This window comes from Dasypus novemcinctus, chromosome 1 (assembly GCF_030445035.2).
Source record: "Dasypus novemcinctus isolate mDasNov1 chromosome 1, mDasNov1.1.hap2, whole genome shotgun sequence".
In the NCBI taxonomy this organism is placed as follows: Eukaryota; Metazoa; Chordata; class Mammalia; order Cingulata; family Dasypodidae; genus Dasypus; species Dasypus novemcinctus.
Window position 1 is genome coordinate 14693032 of NC_080673.1, and position 17599 is coordinate 14710630.

A 17599-nucleotide genomic window follows, 5' to 3' on the forward strand; every position below is an offset into this window, starting at 1 on the left:
GGGAAGCATTTGTGTTTCTAGCACCCATTTGTTAAGTTTTCCCATCTTCCTGTTTTAGAACCCTTATTACTGAAGGAAACAACTTACTCCAACTAATTATGCTTCCAGGCCAGAAGGTGGCCAGGCTGATGAGGGGATTCTAGAAGCAGCTGATTCTCCTATTTTTCTGGTACCCTTGTACCCCATCCTCCTCTTCCTTACTTAGCTCGTTTCAATGGAATGGGTTTAACTGTGACTCATAATTTGGTTTAAGATCAGAGAAAGTCACATCCAAAAGACCCATCCTTGCTAAATTTTGTCCTTTGTTGCTAAATTCTGTCGTTTCCTGGAAAGGAACACTGAAGTGTCCCTCCTGTGCTTCTGCTACCTAATCCACAAAGCCGCCGATTCTCCCAGTTCTCAGCCCTGAGGTTTCGTTGCCCCAGCTCCTTCCAGTTGTCTCCCAGACTTGGCACCGGTTCCTCAGGGCTTTTCCTTTAAGCGTGGAACGCTAAGCTCCGCCTACCTGCAGGAGGCACCTATCACTCTAGCCCGTTGTGGGATCGCGATTGGCCTGCCAGCCCACCTCGTCGGCTTCGCCCCCGCTTCCCGGGGCCGCGCTGTCTCCGGTTTTAACCCGAAGGTAGAGAGCGGGATTCGGGCGCGAAGACCCTGGGAGCAGGTGAAGCATCCTGATTCCCACCGCTGCTGATGTGCTCGCTGCAGTCTTGGGTCTGCGTAAGGACGCATTTTTCCTTCCATCTGGAGCGTCAGTGAACTGTTGCTCAAATCCTAGGCACTGCAGACACTTCATCTCACCCCTTATTCTGCTTTCACTGTATAAATCACATGCACATTTGTCATCCTGTGATTACATGTCCTTTCTGTTCAATGCTCAGGGGTGGGAGTCTTAGAAATTTCAAATGATTGGGCCAGGGCTTTGCAGCCTTCTGTGAGCTGTCCAAGGTGCTGAAGCTTTTTCCAGCCGTTGGTCTCCAGCAACACCACGTAGGGACATAGTGCACATTCCCAGCGAAGTCTTTCTGTTCCCCATGCCTTGGATAAGACTGATTTCAGGATCGTGATTACCTCTCCGTATCATGGCCCACGTGAGACACTTTCGGACATTAGGGTCGAGATTTTACCTCTGGGAAGCGACACTATTACTCAGGTGAGTCCCCTTGTAATTAACAGTTGGAATACTCATTAAGTGCCTTAAGTGCGTCGACCAAATTGCCAGCACTTGTTATTGATACAACCTAAAAATTTGCAATTCTGAACTAAGACCTGTTGAAAGTATACCTTGAATCGTATTCTTTTCCACCTAAAAACAGACATCTTTGCTATATTTTCACTGATTAGTGTGTTTTCATAATTGGCATCTTATGTCCTTTGCAGCTGAGGTTATCTTAGAAAGATGATTATCTCTGAAATGTAGATTTTCCTCCTCAAATTACTTTCAGAGTTTCGCTTTTCTTAGTGAATTATAAATTCTGGTGTTAACTCTCCTGTAAAAGTTACAAAATGCTTAGTAATTAGAAATGGGAGTTTAATGACTTTAACAAAGCGAAATTATTGAATATCAACATTTACTGACCAGAGAAATATGAACATTGATGATATATTTAGTGGGTTACTTAAAGGAATTTTTGAAAAGGTACTTTCAAGTACTATTTTCTAATGAGTCTAGCACAAGTAAAACATAGACAACAGTGTAAATAAATCATTAGATATGTTCCCTCAAGATTATCATTTTGAAAAAAAGTATTATAAATAACTCTATCAAATAATAAAATTGTTCTATGACATAATTTTCTCTAAATGTTTCAGTCATACTTGGTAGACTGTTTTTCTAAGTTAATTAAAAAGGAGAAACTAGGCAAGAAACATTAACCTATTTTCTTTAACAAGCAATATATAAAAGCAAGGTACTGCTCATATAGATTTTTTTAACTACCAGCAAACATTTCATTTTACTATTATTATATATTTATCATAAGACTTCCATTTTTATGGCTCACACGTTTTTCAAGAAGATTGAAATAAAATAATCAGTTAACTAAGTTCTGTATATACTGATTTTCATTTGTAGTATGTAAATTTTCTTTTCTGTGTTACTATGTCAATATTTTATCTTGGGGTTATCTTAAAAAATAACATGGTGTATATTATAAAAACTTCCTTACAGAAAGTTATATTATTTTTTTATGCCTGTATTTAACAAGAACTCCTTGGGAATTTTATTATATTTCAGAAATTGATGTGTTTTTTTGAAGCAAAAGGTTATATACAACAGTATTTTCATTTTAAAATATTTTAACTTATTTAGTAAATATTTTTGTAATTTTATAATTGTCACAAATTTTATATGCAATGATCAAGATGAAGTATATAGTGCTTTCTGCATTTATGAAAGCTTCATGGAAATAATTTTATTGCAATTTATTTCTTAGTAGCTTAAGTGATAATATACAAATGCAAATTAAAATATACTGGAAATCAAACAAGTTTTACTTTTCAAAGAAGTTAGAATAATTTATTTGATAGATACTTACATTTGGGAATTTTTAGGTCATTAACAAAAATATTTTGGTCAATGAGGTCAAATTTGTACAATTGCATTTCACCATCACATTTGTTATCATATATTTTCTTCAACTGATCTCAAATTTTTGTCAGTCTTACTGAATCAAATAGTTATTTCAAGATGGCTGTTGGGATTATAAGAATTTCTCTTTATTAATATCAAATAATTTTTAATTAGAAATTCTTTTTATGACTAAAGCAAAAATTTTATCCCTTGAAAAAGACATACCTAATGTAGAAGTTTACACAATATTTTATTCCTTCATCAAGCTGTTTTCTCCTTTCTTAAATAGAATAAACATTTGCCTTTCCTTATACTAATTTAAAGTAACTCATCATTCTATGAAGAACTTTAATTATAATGTGAAAATTTTTCACTTTCAGTGATAGCCTTTGAAGAAGAATTTCCTATAGCAAAAAAAAAAGAGGCTCCCTCTACTGGGAATGTTTTGTAAAAAAAAAAATGTCTTTAAGGATATTGTTCTTTATCCATTAAGTCTATTTATGATGTATTGAGCAAAAAGGAATCATGTAAAAGGAAAAATAAAGACAGACTATTATTTATTAATTTATTAATTTTAAAGGGTCTTTCCAGGGCAGTTTGGAGGCAAGAAAAACAACCAGAAATGATAGATATTTATAATTAAATAACTTAGTGCTACAATATTTCCATAGATTTTAAATATTTTTAAAATATTTATTAAAATAAAGTATATACAGAAAAATTCACAAATAAGTTTTCATCCAGGTAAACTTTCATAAAGAGGACACATTTACGCAAAGAGACTATGGATAAAGAAATAGAATTTTAAGTATCATAGAAGCACTCACTCTGCCTCCTCCCACCAACATATCCTTTCCCAGGCACCACCTTGCCCAAAGGTAATCACTATCCTGACTTATACAACAATAAATGTTTTTTTTTCCAATTTTGAATTTTACATAAATAATCCCCTGCGTCTGCTTTCTTTCCATGAACAAAATGTTTATGTGAATTATCAATAGCATTTAGCAATAGCTTGTCCATTCTCATCACTGTATGGTATTCTGTTATGCCAGTATGTCATAATTTATTTATCTATTCTCCTATGGATGGATATTGGGTATTTTTTTTTCAGGTTTTGGATAATGTTGATATGAAGAGCTTTGTCATATATATGTATTACACATTTTGGGGACCTGTGTTATTTGGGTCCAAGATTTTTTCAGGAGAGGAAATGATGGATCATAGGTTGGGTGTGAGTACATTTAGTTTCAGTGGGAACTTCAAGTTTTCCAAAGTAGTTGTACCTATTTTAACTTCTATAGCAGTATATTAAATTTCCTGTTGCTATATGGTACACTGGTACATTTGATCAGTGTAATGTAATAAAATTTGTAGCAGTATCATAGTCTATTTTTGAAAGTTATAAGATGATATTTTATTTCTTTTATCTTAGCATAATTTCAACTTTTACCAAATAAATGTAAGGTAATCAAGGGAAAAAAATTTACATTTAGAATATATTTAGAAGTATTCATTACAAGAATGCCAGCTCTAAGAAATGTAATATTTAAGGGAGAGTTTTCAAAGAGGATCATTCTTTAAATCAAAAGTTCTTAATCTTTTTGTTCCATGGACCCCTTTATCAGTCAGGTGAAAACCACAGATGCCTTACTAAGTCCTCTCTTTACCGTGTATTATTCAATAAATCTATTACACCTATACCAACATGTCCTCAAAAGAATAATGTTTGCTTGAACTTCAATTCAAGCTCACGGACCCCTTGTTAAGAACCCTGATTTTAAATAAACAGAAGTGAAAATGTTACAGAAATATACATAAAACATCTAAATTTCTAAGTAGCGAACTTTTTAAAAGTGTCACACTTTGCTCAGATATTTTTGTTTTACAAAGCAATTCTATGACTTTCAGATTCTATTTTTCATACCAATAAAATAAAACCCAAAATATCAGTGTTCAGCTTTTCTGAAATGCAAATAAGTGTTATTCTGAAGAGCTTGCCAAACAAATTCCAAAAGCAGGCAACTGCCAAAAAATAGCTCATTTAAATTGATTATTTTCATATCACACCATTTTACCTTTCATCTTTATTTAGTTTGACACCAACTTAAACTTGCTACTTGCATAAATTATGACACATTGTCCTAAACTAAATTTTAGGTTTTATTATATTCAGAAATAAAATGTTTCCTTGGTTTATCACAAAGCGTAAGAAAACCATTTTGGCATAGAATTTTATGTTTCTGCTTTTGGTATGTTTTTGGAGGAAAGAAAGATCCTTTTCCTTTAAAAATATGACGTCCTTCAAGGACTAAAATTATATTAGTATGATGATTCCTGCATAGTTTTTAAAAAAGTTGTGCCACACATTGTATACTATTCTTTGCTTTGTGACTAAAAATAATCAAAAATTTTCTCAAGTGTAGAATGATTATGGCCCAGATTTCAAGTCATTGCCTCAAGTAGCTTGCACTGCAGATTCAAAGAGTAGCTTATAAAATATTTCTTCCTCCATATATTTTTCTCTTCCTTAACAATACAGGTAAGTATTGAGGCAAGTCAAGCAACAAATAGGAGTTTAATATATGACCTTAAGCAATTCAACAAAATTTATTGACCAAAATCTATGCACAAATTTTTGTGCTAGGCACAATATAACTGTAGATAATACTTCATGTAACTGAATAGTCTGCCACTGAAAATACTGCAGGGGCTCAAGTTACAAAAGAAAAACACAAGCAGCCAAGTTTTAGACTAGGGGTAGTGAAGCTATCAGGAAAGCTTGGTACTCATGCTGGACTTTATAAGATGTTCATTAAATAGGTAGAAATGAGAGTTAAGAGAGTAACCTATCAAAAAAGAATGACGTGAATATACAATGTGCTTAAGGAATAATGAAGGTTAAATTTGGTTGAAGAAATTAGTTTATGGCTTAAGATTATATTTTACTAGCAATAATTATCACACTGGCTATACTAATAAGACTGCAGACATATGGAGGACTCTCAGCATCCTTTTATAGGAAATAATGATAAAATTTAGAAGGAATCAATTTAATTATAATTAGATAGTCCTCATTACAAAAATGTTTTGTAATTTAGACTCATATTATCAGGAAATCCCTGTCTTTCTGAGCTAGACTTTACACCAAAATTACAATTAATTGTACTAAGAACTATGTTATAAAAATAACATAACAAAACTACATGAAGAAAATGCTAAGCTGGTTGCACCACTTGTTAATAACTTGTTATAAAACCAGTTAATTTGATTTAGCACTTGGGGAGGATATTTGAATTTGATTTTTATTATTAGATTACTGGGCATAGCAGTTTGATATTTATGAATCCCAAAAAAAGATGTGAATTATATTTGCAAACTGGTCCCTTCCTCTGGGTGTGATACCCTTTAATTGTATTAAATTCAAAAGTTTTACATTTACTTTATTAAATTTAGATTAGGACTTTGATTCAACCACATCAGTAGGGTACGACCCTGTGTTGAGTCCCTGCCCCCTTGGTAGGCTACATAAATGAACACTCACTCAAGAAGAGACACAGAGAAGATATAAAGAGGAAGGGAGAGAGAGCTCCAAAGACATGGCAGAAGAGAGAACTTTAAGCTTTGACCCAAGTGAGAGTTGGGCCATTCACCTGAGAGTTTACATCAGATCTTGTGAAGAGAACAGAGCAGCTGAGTCCAGAAAGAAACAAGTCCTATGCCAGCCTACAACTGAAAGCCAAAGAAGCTGGGCCCACAACGCTTTAAGAGGAGGAAGCAAGGCTGAAACTTCAGAGAGATCAACAACCATCTTTGGTGAGAAAGTACCTTTTATGGTACCTTGAGGTGAACTCCATAGGGCCTTGTAACGGTAAGCTTCTACCCCAAATAAATACCCTTTATAGAAGCCAACAGATTTGTGATGCTTTGCATCAGCACCCTTTTGGATATTACAGAATTTGGTGTCAGGAGTGGGGTTGTGCTACTGCAATTACCAAAAATGCTAGAATGGTTTTATAAATGGGTAAAAGGTATTTTAGGGAGGAATTGTGAGACGCTTGATGGAAAAGGTCTAGATTGCTTTGAAGAAAGTGTTGGTAGCAATATGGATGCTAAAAAGACTTTTGATGAGGCCTTAGAAGTAAATGATCAAACTATTATTGGAAATTGGAGGAAAGGTGATCTGTGTTTTAAAGTTGCAGAGAAATTAACAAAATTGAAACTTTATGTTATATGGAAGGCAGAATTTGAATATGACAAGGTTGGACATTTAGCTGAAGAGTTTTCCAAAGTAAACTTGGAGAATGCAGCCTGGCTTCTCCTTGCAGCATAGAGCAAAATGTTAGATGAAAGAAAGAAGCTGATAACTGAATTATTTGGCAGAAAGAAACCAGAAACTGATTTCCCAAATTTCAAGCCTCTGGAAATCAAACCCTCAGACAATAGTGCGTGTTAGTCAGTGTTCTCTAGGGAAACAGAGTCAACAAGAGATATTTGTCAATAGTATGTGATTTTATAAGAGTATATCACATAGCCATGGGAATACACAAGTCCAGGTTCCACAGGCAGACTGCAACCAGGGCTCTAATGAAAGTTCACTGAAGGTGCTTGATGAGTTCTGGGAGACATTGGCTGTCCAAAGATGGGCTGGGAAATGCTCCTTCAATGCTGGAATCACTTTCTCTTTTAAGACATTCAACTGATTGAATAAAGCATCACTCATTGCTGATGGCAATCTCCCTGATTGATGTAATTATAACCAGCTATCTATGATTTACCACTGCAGTAAAGTCAATGGTGACTAAAGTCCATAAATGCCCTTATATTACAGTTAGCTCAGGGCTTACTTGACCAAACAACTGGGCACAATTACTGGCCGAGTTGACACAATAGCCTAACTATCACAGAGCCCAATTTGAGAAATTTACTAAACTTGGAACTTATAAGTCAGGATTGAAAATGCAATTATCCAGGAGAGACTTGTGGAATGTCTTACTGTCTGAGGGCTTAGACTCCATCTTCCTACATGCTAAACCAACAAGCATTTTGTGATAATTGTATGAACAAAACCATTGTCAGCCTGGACTGAAAGGGACATGGAGGGAAGAGATGGAAGGGAAAACAGCTTTAAGAGGAAAACCATGGAAGCTGAGCTCTAGACTTAAGACATGTCCTCAGGCCAAGAGAGGAACCCCATCCCTGTGTACAGAGAGGGTGAGTTTGCCCAGGCATTTGAAAAAGGTGGATGTCCCAGCCTCAAGGAACTTTTGCTAACCCAGGATACAGAGAGGGTGGAACACATTTCCCAAGGGTTGGGGAGAGGGAGGTTGATACCCCATTGCTTTAAGAGGGGTGGACTCTTTCCCTGAGATTAGGGAAAGCCAAGTCACCAACTCATTGTTCCAAGAGAGTTGGGCCTGTACACTAGAGATTAGGGAGAATGTTGCTGCCACCTCACTGTATTAAAGGGCTAAGACTATACCCCAGAGATTGGAGAAGCTATGGCTGTCACCCTGACACCTTGGATAGTGATGTCTTGAGCTCAGTCACCACCCAGATGCTTGATGAGGGAGGAACCAGGAAAATGGCAATTGGGCAAGCCTGTGGAAAGTATGGGACCCCTTTAGTCCCAAGGAGAAGAAACCATCATTTTAAGCATGACTCTTATACTTTGAAATCTAATAGAGTATGCCCTGCAGGTTTTCAGAACTGTAGGGGAAAACTCATGACTCATGTTTCCCTCCCAAATTCTCCTTATGATAATGCAAATAGTTATCCTATATCTGTTCCTTTGTATATTGGAAATAAATTGTAAGTTTTGCAGGTCTACAGTCAGAGGGGATCTGTCCCCAGACAAACTGCATTTCTTTAATTAGGATGTGATTTTGGACTTAGCATTGTTATTCAAAAGGACTTAAGGGAAACGGACTTTGGCCCAGTGGTTAGGGCGTCCGTCTACCACATGGGAGGTCCGCGGTTCAAACCCCGGGCCTCCTTGACCCGTGTGGAGCTGGCCATGCGCAGTGCTGATGCGCGCAAGGAGTGCCGTGCCACGCAAGGGTGTCCCCCGCGTGGGGCAGCCCCACGCGCAAGGAGTGTGCCCGTGAGGAAAGCCGCCCAGCGTGAAAAGAAAGTGCAGCCTGCCCAGGAATGGCGCCGCCCACACTTCCCGTGCCGCTGACGACAACAGAACCGGACAAAGAAACAAGACGCAGCAAATGGACACCAAGAAGAGACAACCAGGGGAGGGGGGGGAATTAAATAAATAAATAAATCTTTAAAAAAAACAAAAAAAAACAAAAAAACAAAAGGACTTAAGGTTTTTTGAATATAGTAATATCTTCCTTGGAATTGAGAAGGTGGAGAGTAGCAGTTTGATATTATTTATGAATTTTTAAAAAACGGATTATGTTTGTAAACTGCTTTTTTCCTCTGGTTGCATTAGATTGTATTAGTTCATTGGTTTCACTTTTACTTTATTAAATCAAGATTAGTGATTTTATTTGACCATGTCATTAGGGCATGCAGGGTTGAGTCTCATCTTCTTGATGGGGATAAAAAATACTTGCACATGGAAGTAAATGCAAAAACTATGCTTAATATTAAACTAGAACATAATTTCTCCAATGGGTCATTCATAGGCAAACAACTTGTTCTAAGTTTCACAGGTTCAGAACCAGAGGGGAATCATGCCCCAGGACAGGCCATACTTGTGGCAGTTTGAGATTATTTATGAACTACAATAAAAAAATGGATTATGTTTTTAAACTGGTCTCCTCTTCTGGGTGTAATACCCTTGAATGCATTAGATTCAGTTTGTATGTCTTGATTAAATCACCTGTTATGATTAGGGTTTTGATTTGACATCATAAGTAAGGTGTGACTAAGAATGGATTCCCTGCCCCCTTGATGGGCTGATATAAATGGGGACTCACATGGGAAGAGAGAGAGCTCCATACACATGGCAGAGGAGAGAATTTTTATCCTGGAGCCCCAGGGAGAGATGATGGGAAAAATACAAGCCCTGTGCCAGCCTGTATCTGAGAGGATGGATGAACCATTGTAGAGATTGGCAACCATCTTGCTTCAATATGTGGCAACTGAAATGGTGAGAAAGCAGCCTTGAGTTGGACTCTTCAGGGCCTTGTAACTGTAAGCTTCTACCCAAATAAATATCCTTTATAAAAGCCAACAGATTTCTGGTACTTTACATCAGCACCCCTTTGGCTGACTAATATACTAGTAAAAAGGAAGGAGCTCCATCACACTGCATTTCCAAAATTCTTTCAGTCTTCATACTGGAGATGCTCCTAAGAGAAATTATCACTAATATCCTCAGGCAATTCAATTATAAATAGGATAAAATCTAAAGGTAATTAACATTCTCTGGAAATAGTTAAATTGAAGAATTCCCAATACAAGCAATAGGAATTTTCTTTGAGTGCATGCAAACTTTACCATAACCGGTTGGGAATTATGGCTAAAACCTGTGATATTTCTGATACTTATATACAACTATGGAGGACATAGGATTATGTCCTGCCTTACATGAGAATGTTTGAAGAACATTTCTAATAAGTGATCATCCCCTAAGTTATCAACAACCCAGTAATAACAACCTCTTTACCTTAGAAGGCAAATATTTATCAAATGACTCATTAATAAATCAAAATGCCTTTCTTATTTTCTCCTGGCCAAATGAACTTCTTTTTCTTCTATGTGCCACCACAAACACTTGCCTGTGTTTTGTTTCTCTGTTTTATGGGCTTACTGCTTGCTCCACTTAAGATGTTCTTTCTCCTCATGGAAAGTATGGGAATGTTGTATATTTTGAGGCATGGGTCAAACTGATAAATATTTACATGCAGTTGTTCCATGCATGAACTGAATGCTCTAGTTTCAGAGTGCCCATGGGATCCTACTTGGCTCTCTGTATAATTTCTATAAAAATTTATAGAGAAATGATTGTGATGCAGGTAGAGTATGCAGTACTGGGGAAACAAAATCCCAACTTTTAAGAATCTATCCCTGTAGAGGGGAAAACTCGTGACACCACTTTCAAATTTGTGTTTTAGGTTTTCATGCAAATCTCTCCTTCTAAAATGTAATTCCCTGGGAGACAGGATCATATCTTATATTTGTCTTAGCTTCAGAATGTTTAATCCAATGCCATAATTGAAGTAGATGTTCCACAACCATAAGCACTAAGACAGTATCTACCGTATGTCACATTTATCTATCTATAACTTTAGACTGAATTCTATTTATACCTGTGTTAATACCTGGAATAGATAGGGAGCATTGTGTTCAGAACCCTGTGAAAGATATAGGATTTGAAGGATAGAAAGCTTGAGAAGTTATTATTAAGGGTTAGTGTTTTTTAGTTTGCTGGATTTTATTATTATTTCTATTATTATGATCATTGGAGCAATGAAAATGTTCTAGTATTGATTGAAGTAATGAATGCACAACTCTGTGGTTATACCAAATACCATTGATTGTATACTTTGGATGGATTACATGCTTTATGAATATATATCAATAAAATTAGTTTATAAAAAGAAGATATAAAATCAAATGTCTCCTTAGAATGTGTTACCTCCCTTAGAAAAGTTTGTGAATGAGATGTAAATTGGCAGCATCCAGTGGGAAAATAAGGGATTTGCTTTTCCTTTGCCCCATAAAAGACTGAAATGTGTATTGTTCAATCCAGTGCCTTTCAACCTTTTTGTACTTCCATTATAGCCCACTAAAGAGTCTTTTTAAGACTTTTTCCTAATTGAACCCATGACATTTTAATACCACATATATAGTGCATACTCACTTAAGTACCTGTGCTTTATACATAGGGCACATCCCTATCCCCATACTGAGATAAAACTTTGTCCCCAAGCCCTGTGGAGATATAACTTCAGTTGAGAATGCATGGTAAAATGGTCGCTACTATTCCATGATGATGCTTAGACTAATTATTTGGTTTTACCATTTAGGCCTGTGGCCTAGAAACAAAGCAAAAATGTAAATATTTTCTGTATTCTGCTATGGTTGCATCTTTGCAAATTAAGCAAATAGTTGGCATCATTCATGTATTGCCCCCTTTAAGATAAATTAATCTTAAAGGCATTGGAGAACTTTAGCAGCATCTTTTTCCATAAATGGATATGGTCTCCAGAATTAACTAGGCTTTTCACTAATAAATTTCAAGCCACTACTACCCCTTATAACATCATTGCTAGATGACTTCTATAATCTTTTTTTATCCCCACCCCCACTTGTGGCTTTTTGTGTGCTGTCTGCTCTCTGTGTCCATTCGCGGCAGGCTCTTTTGTATTCTTGCTTGTCTCCCTTCTCTTTGTTGTGAAACCTTGCTGAGTCATTGCTCCACAGTGTCTGTGGGCCCAGTGGCACTCCACAGCATGCGGGCAAGCCTGCCTTCACAAGGAGGCCCCGGGACACGAACCGAGGGCCTCCCATGTGGTAGATGGGAGCTCATCTGATTGAGCCACAGCTGCTTCCCCTATAATCTTTTTTTAAATATAATAAACTTTATTTTTAAAGAGGTTTTAGATTACAGAAAAGTTACATCAAAAGTATAAGAGATTCCCACATACTCTACTCCCCCCCCACACACACATCTTCCCTTATTAATAAGATCTTACAATTGTGTGGTACATTTGTTAAAATTGATTAATAAATATTGAAGCACTGCTACTAACCAAGGTCTATAGTTTACATTGTGGTTTACACTTAATTTCAGTGCCCTAAAAAGTCCTATGTTCCACTTATTACTCTCATTCCCTCCCCTAAGAACTGTGGTAACCACTATTTTTATATCAATATTACATGTTCTTCAATTACTACAATTTTAATTTTTACTTTGTCCATGGTTTCATCCCTCCCTTGTGTTGATTCATTCTTAAATCTTGAGGATTTTGGAATGGTGATCCTTGCTCTGCCTCAGATTGAGAGGGGGCTTAGATATTAAGGGGCAGATGGAAGGAGCTGTTTTGCTTGCAATTGTGGATACTCATTTTTGGGGGATGGGGGTTGTCCAGCATTATCATTTTGTTAGTTGTCTTAGGCAAGTCCAGTGAACTGGAAAGTAGATATTGGTAACTTCTGAGATTCAAGGCTCAACCAGCAAATGAAGAGACAAAATATTTTAAGTCTCTGAGACATATATTTAATGTGTATAGTGCTAAGTATAGGGTCAAATAAAAGGGGTAGAAGAGTCAGTCATATGTTGGGAAATTACAAATGAGTCTAACTCTGTTACAATGGGGAAATAGGTTGTCATTTATTCCAAAGTAAGGCCCTCTAACAGAGTGTGATTTTAAGAGATTATGTGCCTTGCCTAAAGTGTCTGGAAGGTGCTAAAGCCCTCAGGAAAACCCTTATTTGAAGCTTTTTTCATAGTGGCAGTTAGTGGGATCTGCCTGAGACATGCATAATTGCAATCTCTGGAATGACCTCCTGATTCATTCTGAAACCTCTTAGCCATAAAAACTCTTTTGTATTTGATGCTTCCCCTTTGTGGTCAAGGTCTTTTCCTGAATGCATTGCTGATTGGTACTTGGTATTAATCCCTTGTTACCAGGGAGGCTCATCCCTGGAAGTCATGTCCCATACAGGGGAAAAGTGGTGCTTATTTGCTGAGTTTGGTTTATAGAGAGACCATGTTTAAGTAATAAGGGGGTTTTCAGGAGGTAACTCTTAGACAATATTTATTATTAGGCTAAGTTTCAATTTTACAAGAAGGCTCATTTTTACATGCATTAATATTAATGACATATTAGTCTGTTTTCTTTTATTAGGCAGCACCTATGTACTTCAGATATTCTTGCCCCTTTACTTAAGAATGTAGCAGGACTCCCCAGGATGGGAATTTAATGTTTTCTTGTTTATTGTGTGGTTCTCCACCCACTGAGATAACACCCTATGGCAAGATGAACACTTTCATATTCCACAGAAGCATGCCCAAAATGCACCCTTTCCCACACATCTCCCCCCCCCCCCCACCACCACCACTAACACCCTGCACCAGTGACTCTTCCCTACCATTTTTGCAAAAAGAACATTCCCACAATTTGATTTTCAACCACAGACTTCCACTTCCCCAGAGTTCACCTGTTCCTTCCTCCAGGTCTCCCATCAGTTGCATGGGTATTCCAACCACCCTCACAGCCCTGCTGAACCTCACACTCCAGCACTGTCAACTCCACTCACAACCCTGCACCACCATCAACCCCATCTACTGTCAAACCACTCCGTCTACCTTATCATAGGTTCTACCCAGATTAAGCATCAACTAACCATTCTATTCACCCTTTCTGTCTCCTGGTAATCTACCTTTCATAATCCATCTCTGTGAGTCTGCTCAATATGCTTAGGTCATATCTGTGAGGTCATGCAATATTTGTTCTTTAGTGACTGGCTTACTTGAACTCGCACAAGCTTCAAGATTCATCAGTGTGGTCATGTATGTCAATACTTCATTCCTTCTTAAAGCTGAGTAGTATTCCATTGTATGTATATACCACCTTTTGATGGACGCTTGTGTTGCTTCCAACTTTTGGCAATAGTGAATAATGCCACTATGAACATTGGTATATATATACATGTTTGTGTCCCTGCTTTCAATTCTTCTGGGTCTATACCTAGTAGTGGGATTGTTGGATCATACGGCAATTCTATAGTTAGCTTCCTAAGAAACCACCAAACCCACCCTCCACAATTGCTGCACCATTCTACATTCCCACCAGCAGTGAATGAGTACTCCCATTCTTCCACAGCCTCTCCAGCACTTGTAGTTTTCTGTTTTTTAATAGCAGCCAGTCTAATAGGTATAAGATATCTCATTTTAGTTTTGATTTGCACTTCCCTAATAGCTAATGGTGTCGAGCATCTTTTTATGTGCTTTTTAGCCATTTGTGTTCCTTATTTGAAAACGTGTCTATTTAAACTTCTTGCACATTTTTAAATGGGTTGTTTATCTTTTTATTTTCAAGCTGTAGTATTTCTTCATATATGCTAGATATTTATTGGATAAGTGGTTCCCAAATATTTTCTACCATTTATTAGGCTGCCTTTTCACTGTCTTGACAAAATTCTTTGAAGTAAAATAGTTTAAAATTTTGAGGAGATCCCATTTTTCTAGTGTTTCTTTCATTGCTCATGCATTGAGTATAAAGTTTATGCAGCCATTTAGTACTACAGGTCCTCATAGAGATGGTTCCCAACATTATCTTCTAAGAATGTTATGGAGTTGGCTCTTATATTTAGGCATTTGTTCCATCTTGAGTTAATTTTTGTATAGGGCATGAGTTTGTGATCCTCTCTTGCTCTTTTGGATATGGATATCCAGTTCACCTAGCAACATCTGTTGCAGAGGCTATTTGGGTCCATTTGAGTGGACTTGGTGGCCTTGTCAAATATCAGTTATCCATAAATGTGTGGGTCTATATCAGAACTCTCAATTCAACTGTATTCATCATTATGACTATCTCTGTGACAATATCATACAGTTTTGACCACTGTAGCTTTGTAGTATGCTTTAAAGTCAGGAAGCATGAGTCCTTCTTTTTTTTTCAATATATCTTTGGCTATTTTGGGCCCCTTACCCTTCCAAATAAACTTCTTAATTGGTTTCTACAATTCAATAAAATTACTGTTTTAAGTTTTTATTAAGATTGCATTAAAACTGTAAATCTATTTGAGTAGGCAGACATTTTAATGATTTTAGTATTCCAATCCATGAACATGGAATATTCCTCCATTTATTTTGATGATCTTTGATTTCCTTTAATAATGTTCTGTAGTTTTCTGTGTAAAAGACCTTTACATCATTAGTTAAAAGATATTCCTATTTATTTGATTCTTCAGTTGCTATTGTAAATAGCCTTGTAGTTGCCTATGTTCACCCCAAAAAATATTAAGTGAAGGAAAGAATGGTAATAGAATAATAAAAAAAATATGGAAAAAGAACCACTAAAGAATTAGGAAATAATAAGTAATGAGTGAAAAATCATTTAAAAAACAAAAAGGAATAAGAATGAGAAAAGATGGAAAAAAAGAAACAGGAAAAAATAAGATAAAATTAAAAAATGAAAAAATTAGATAAGAAGAAAGAAAAATGAAGACCCAACAAAAGAAGGTGGAATGAAAGCAAAGAAAAGGAAGAGGGAAAATGAAAGGGAGAAAAGAAATAAATAAAATAAGGATGAAAAAAGGGGAAAAGGCCACAAAAGGAAAACAAACAAACAGAAAAACAGGTCTCCAGGTCTCTCTCTCACACCACTAGCACCATCTCATGCTGCCAGTGCTCACTGATGAATCACTCTGCAACCTTTCCTCCACAGGTAAGGTATCCAGATGCAGAGAAAAAAATAAAGACTAAAAATAAAATAAATAGGAAAAAAATCTCAGTCTTATTTCCCTGTCTCAAGGCTGCCTTGTTCCTCAGTTCCCCCTTCCCCAGGGAACCAGCTGGGGGCCTGACAACCTACTGGATTGCTCTCTGACTCTCTTCTCTTGTGGACCAGTTGGCAACTGACAGCTCATGGGTGGCTTCTTCCTGGCCCCTTTTCCCATAGCCAGTTGGGTGTCTGATGTCTCACAGGATCTCCCTCATGTTTCTCCTTTCCTCTGGGTCGATTGGGTGTCTGACAGCTTGCCCAACTGCCTCTTTTGGGTCACCTCTCACCCAGCCTGCTGGGTGTCTGTCAGACCACCCCCTCCCTGACCCTGTTCCTTCACCCTGTCAGGTGGGTATGCCCAATCTTCTCTCCCTGGAGCAGCTTCAGCATCAGCTGGCATCTCTCCTTTTCCCAGGAACTAGCTGAAATCTTGGTCTGCCTGCCATATCTCCCCTTTCCCCCTACTCTCACCCTCTGGGATGGCTGGATGTCAGTACTCACAGCTTCCCAGCAGCTCCTCCACTTTGAAAGCCTTCCGGGCACCAGGATGCACCTGGTGGCTCGATGCTGACTCTCAGAGCTCGCTGAGCACTGGTCTTACAGCCAAATCACTATCTTGGCTTCCTCTCACTCAGTGTCAACTGTGTGTTGGCCTGCCTGCCCTATCTCCCATGGCTTCCCTCTCCCCTGCCAACTGAGTCCCCCATCTCTAGCTGCCCTCTCTGCCCAGCAGCTTCCTTTATGCCAGGGAAACCTGCCTACCTCCTACAATTTCTGGAGGAGGAGTGAAGCCTGCTGTTCCCTGCTCCATCATGTTGGATCTCCAAGTTCTATAATCTTTAAAGGAATTTTTAAAAGAATCTTAAAAAAGAATTTAAATGGAATCCTTAAAAAGGATCTTGAACATATGTCATTTATGGGTCATTTATTCTAGTTTAGACTTTGTTGCTTTTGCTTTTGAAGTTAAATAAGTCAAAAGAATTTACATTCTGTTTTTAAACATTTTTAAAATGTATTTACCCCTCCCTCCCCATTGCTTGCTGTCAATGTCAGCTCACTGTGTCCATTTGCTGTGTGCTCTCTGTGTCTGCTCGCTCCCTGGAAGGCTCTGGGAACTGAACCTGGCACCTCCCACGTGGAAGAGAGGCACTCAATCACCTGAGCCACCTCAGTTCCTACATTCTTTTTTAAAGTTAAATTTATCATTGTTATATGGAGGATATCACTGTCTAGCCTTGAGTTAGTTCAGGGTACTCTCCAATTCAGAAGTTAAGCGATATGTATAAAAAGAGGAGAGAAATGAGGAAAAACCCACAAATCTGACTGTCAGAAAATTGTACAAACAAGAAAAATGTGACAAAGAGAAAAGAAAGTAGGAGTGATTATTAATAGTCAGTAGGATCTGAGGAAATAATCAGAAAACAATGTTTGCCTTTTTGTTTGGTCTGGTTTTGATTTTGGTTCCAACTGGCCAGAGAGTGATTAATTTAGGAACCTGGGAGAAGATAAGTGATTTCAACTTCCCATGAAATAATCACCCAAATGCCTTCCATCAAATGACTGGGAAGAAAATGTGACTTCCTTCTCTCTCTGGCTACCTCCTACTCAACTCACT

General features: G+C 37.4%; 1 protein-coding gene across 2 annotated transcripts in view; it reads left to right on the forward strand.

Moving 5' to 3' along the window:
- The first annotated feature begins 516 nt into the window (after positions 1-516).
- GLRA3 (glycine receptor alpha 3) overlaps positions 517-17599 on the forward strand; it is a 261833-nt gene continuing 244750 nt past the window's right edge. The window contains exon 1 of one of the 2 annotated variants that reach the window (XM_004458668.5): positions 517-1150. In XM_004458668.5, the coding sequence (XP_004458725.3) occupies positions 1080-1150 (71 nt within the window). In that variant the 5' untranslated portion in view covers positions 517-1079. The remainder of the gene's footprint in view (positions 1151-17599) is intronic. The other variant, XM_012525220.3, reaches the window with a different exon arrangement.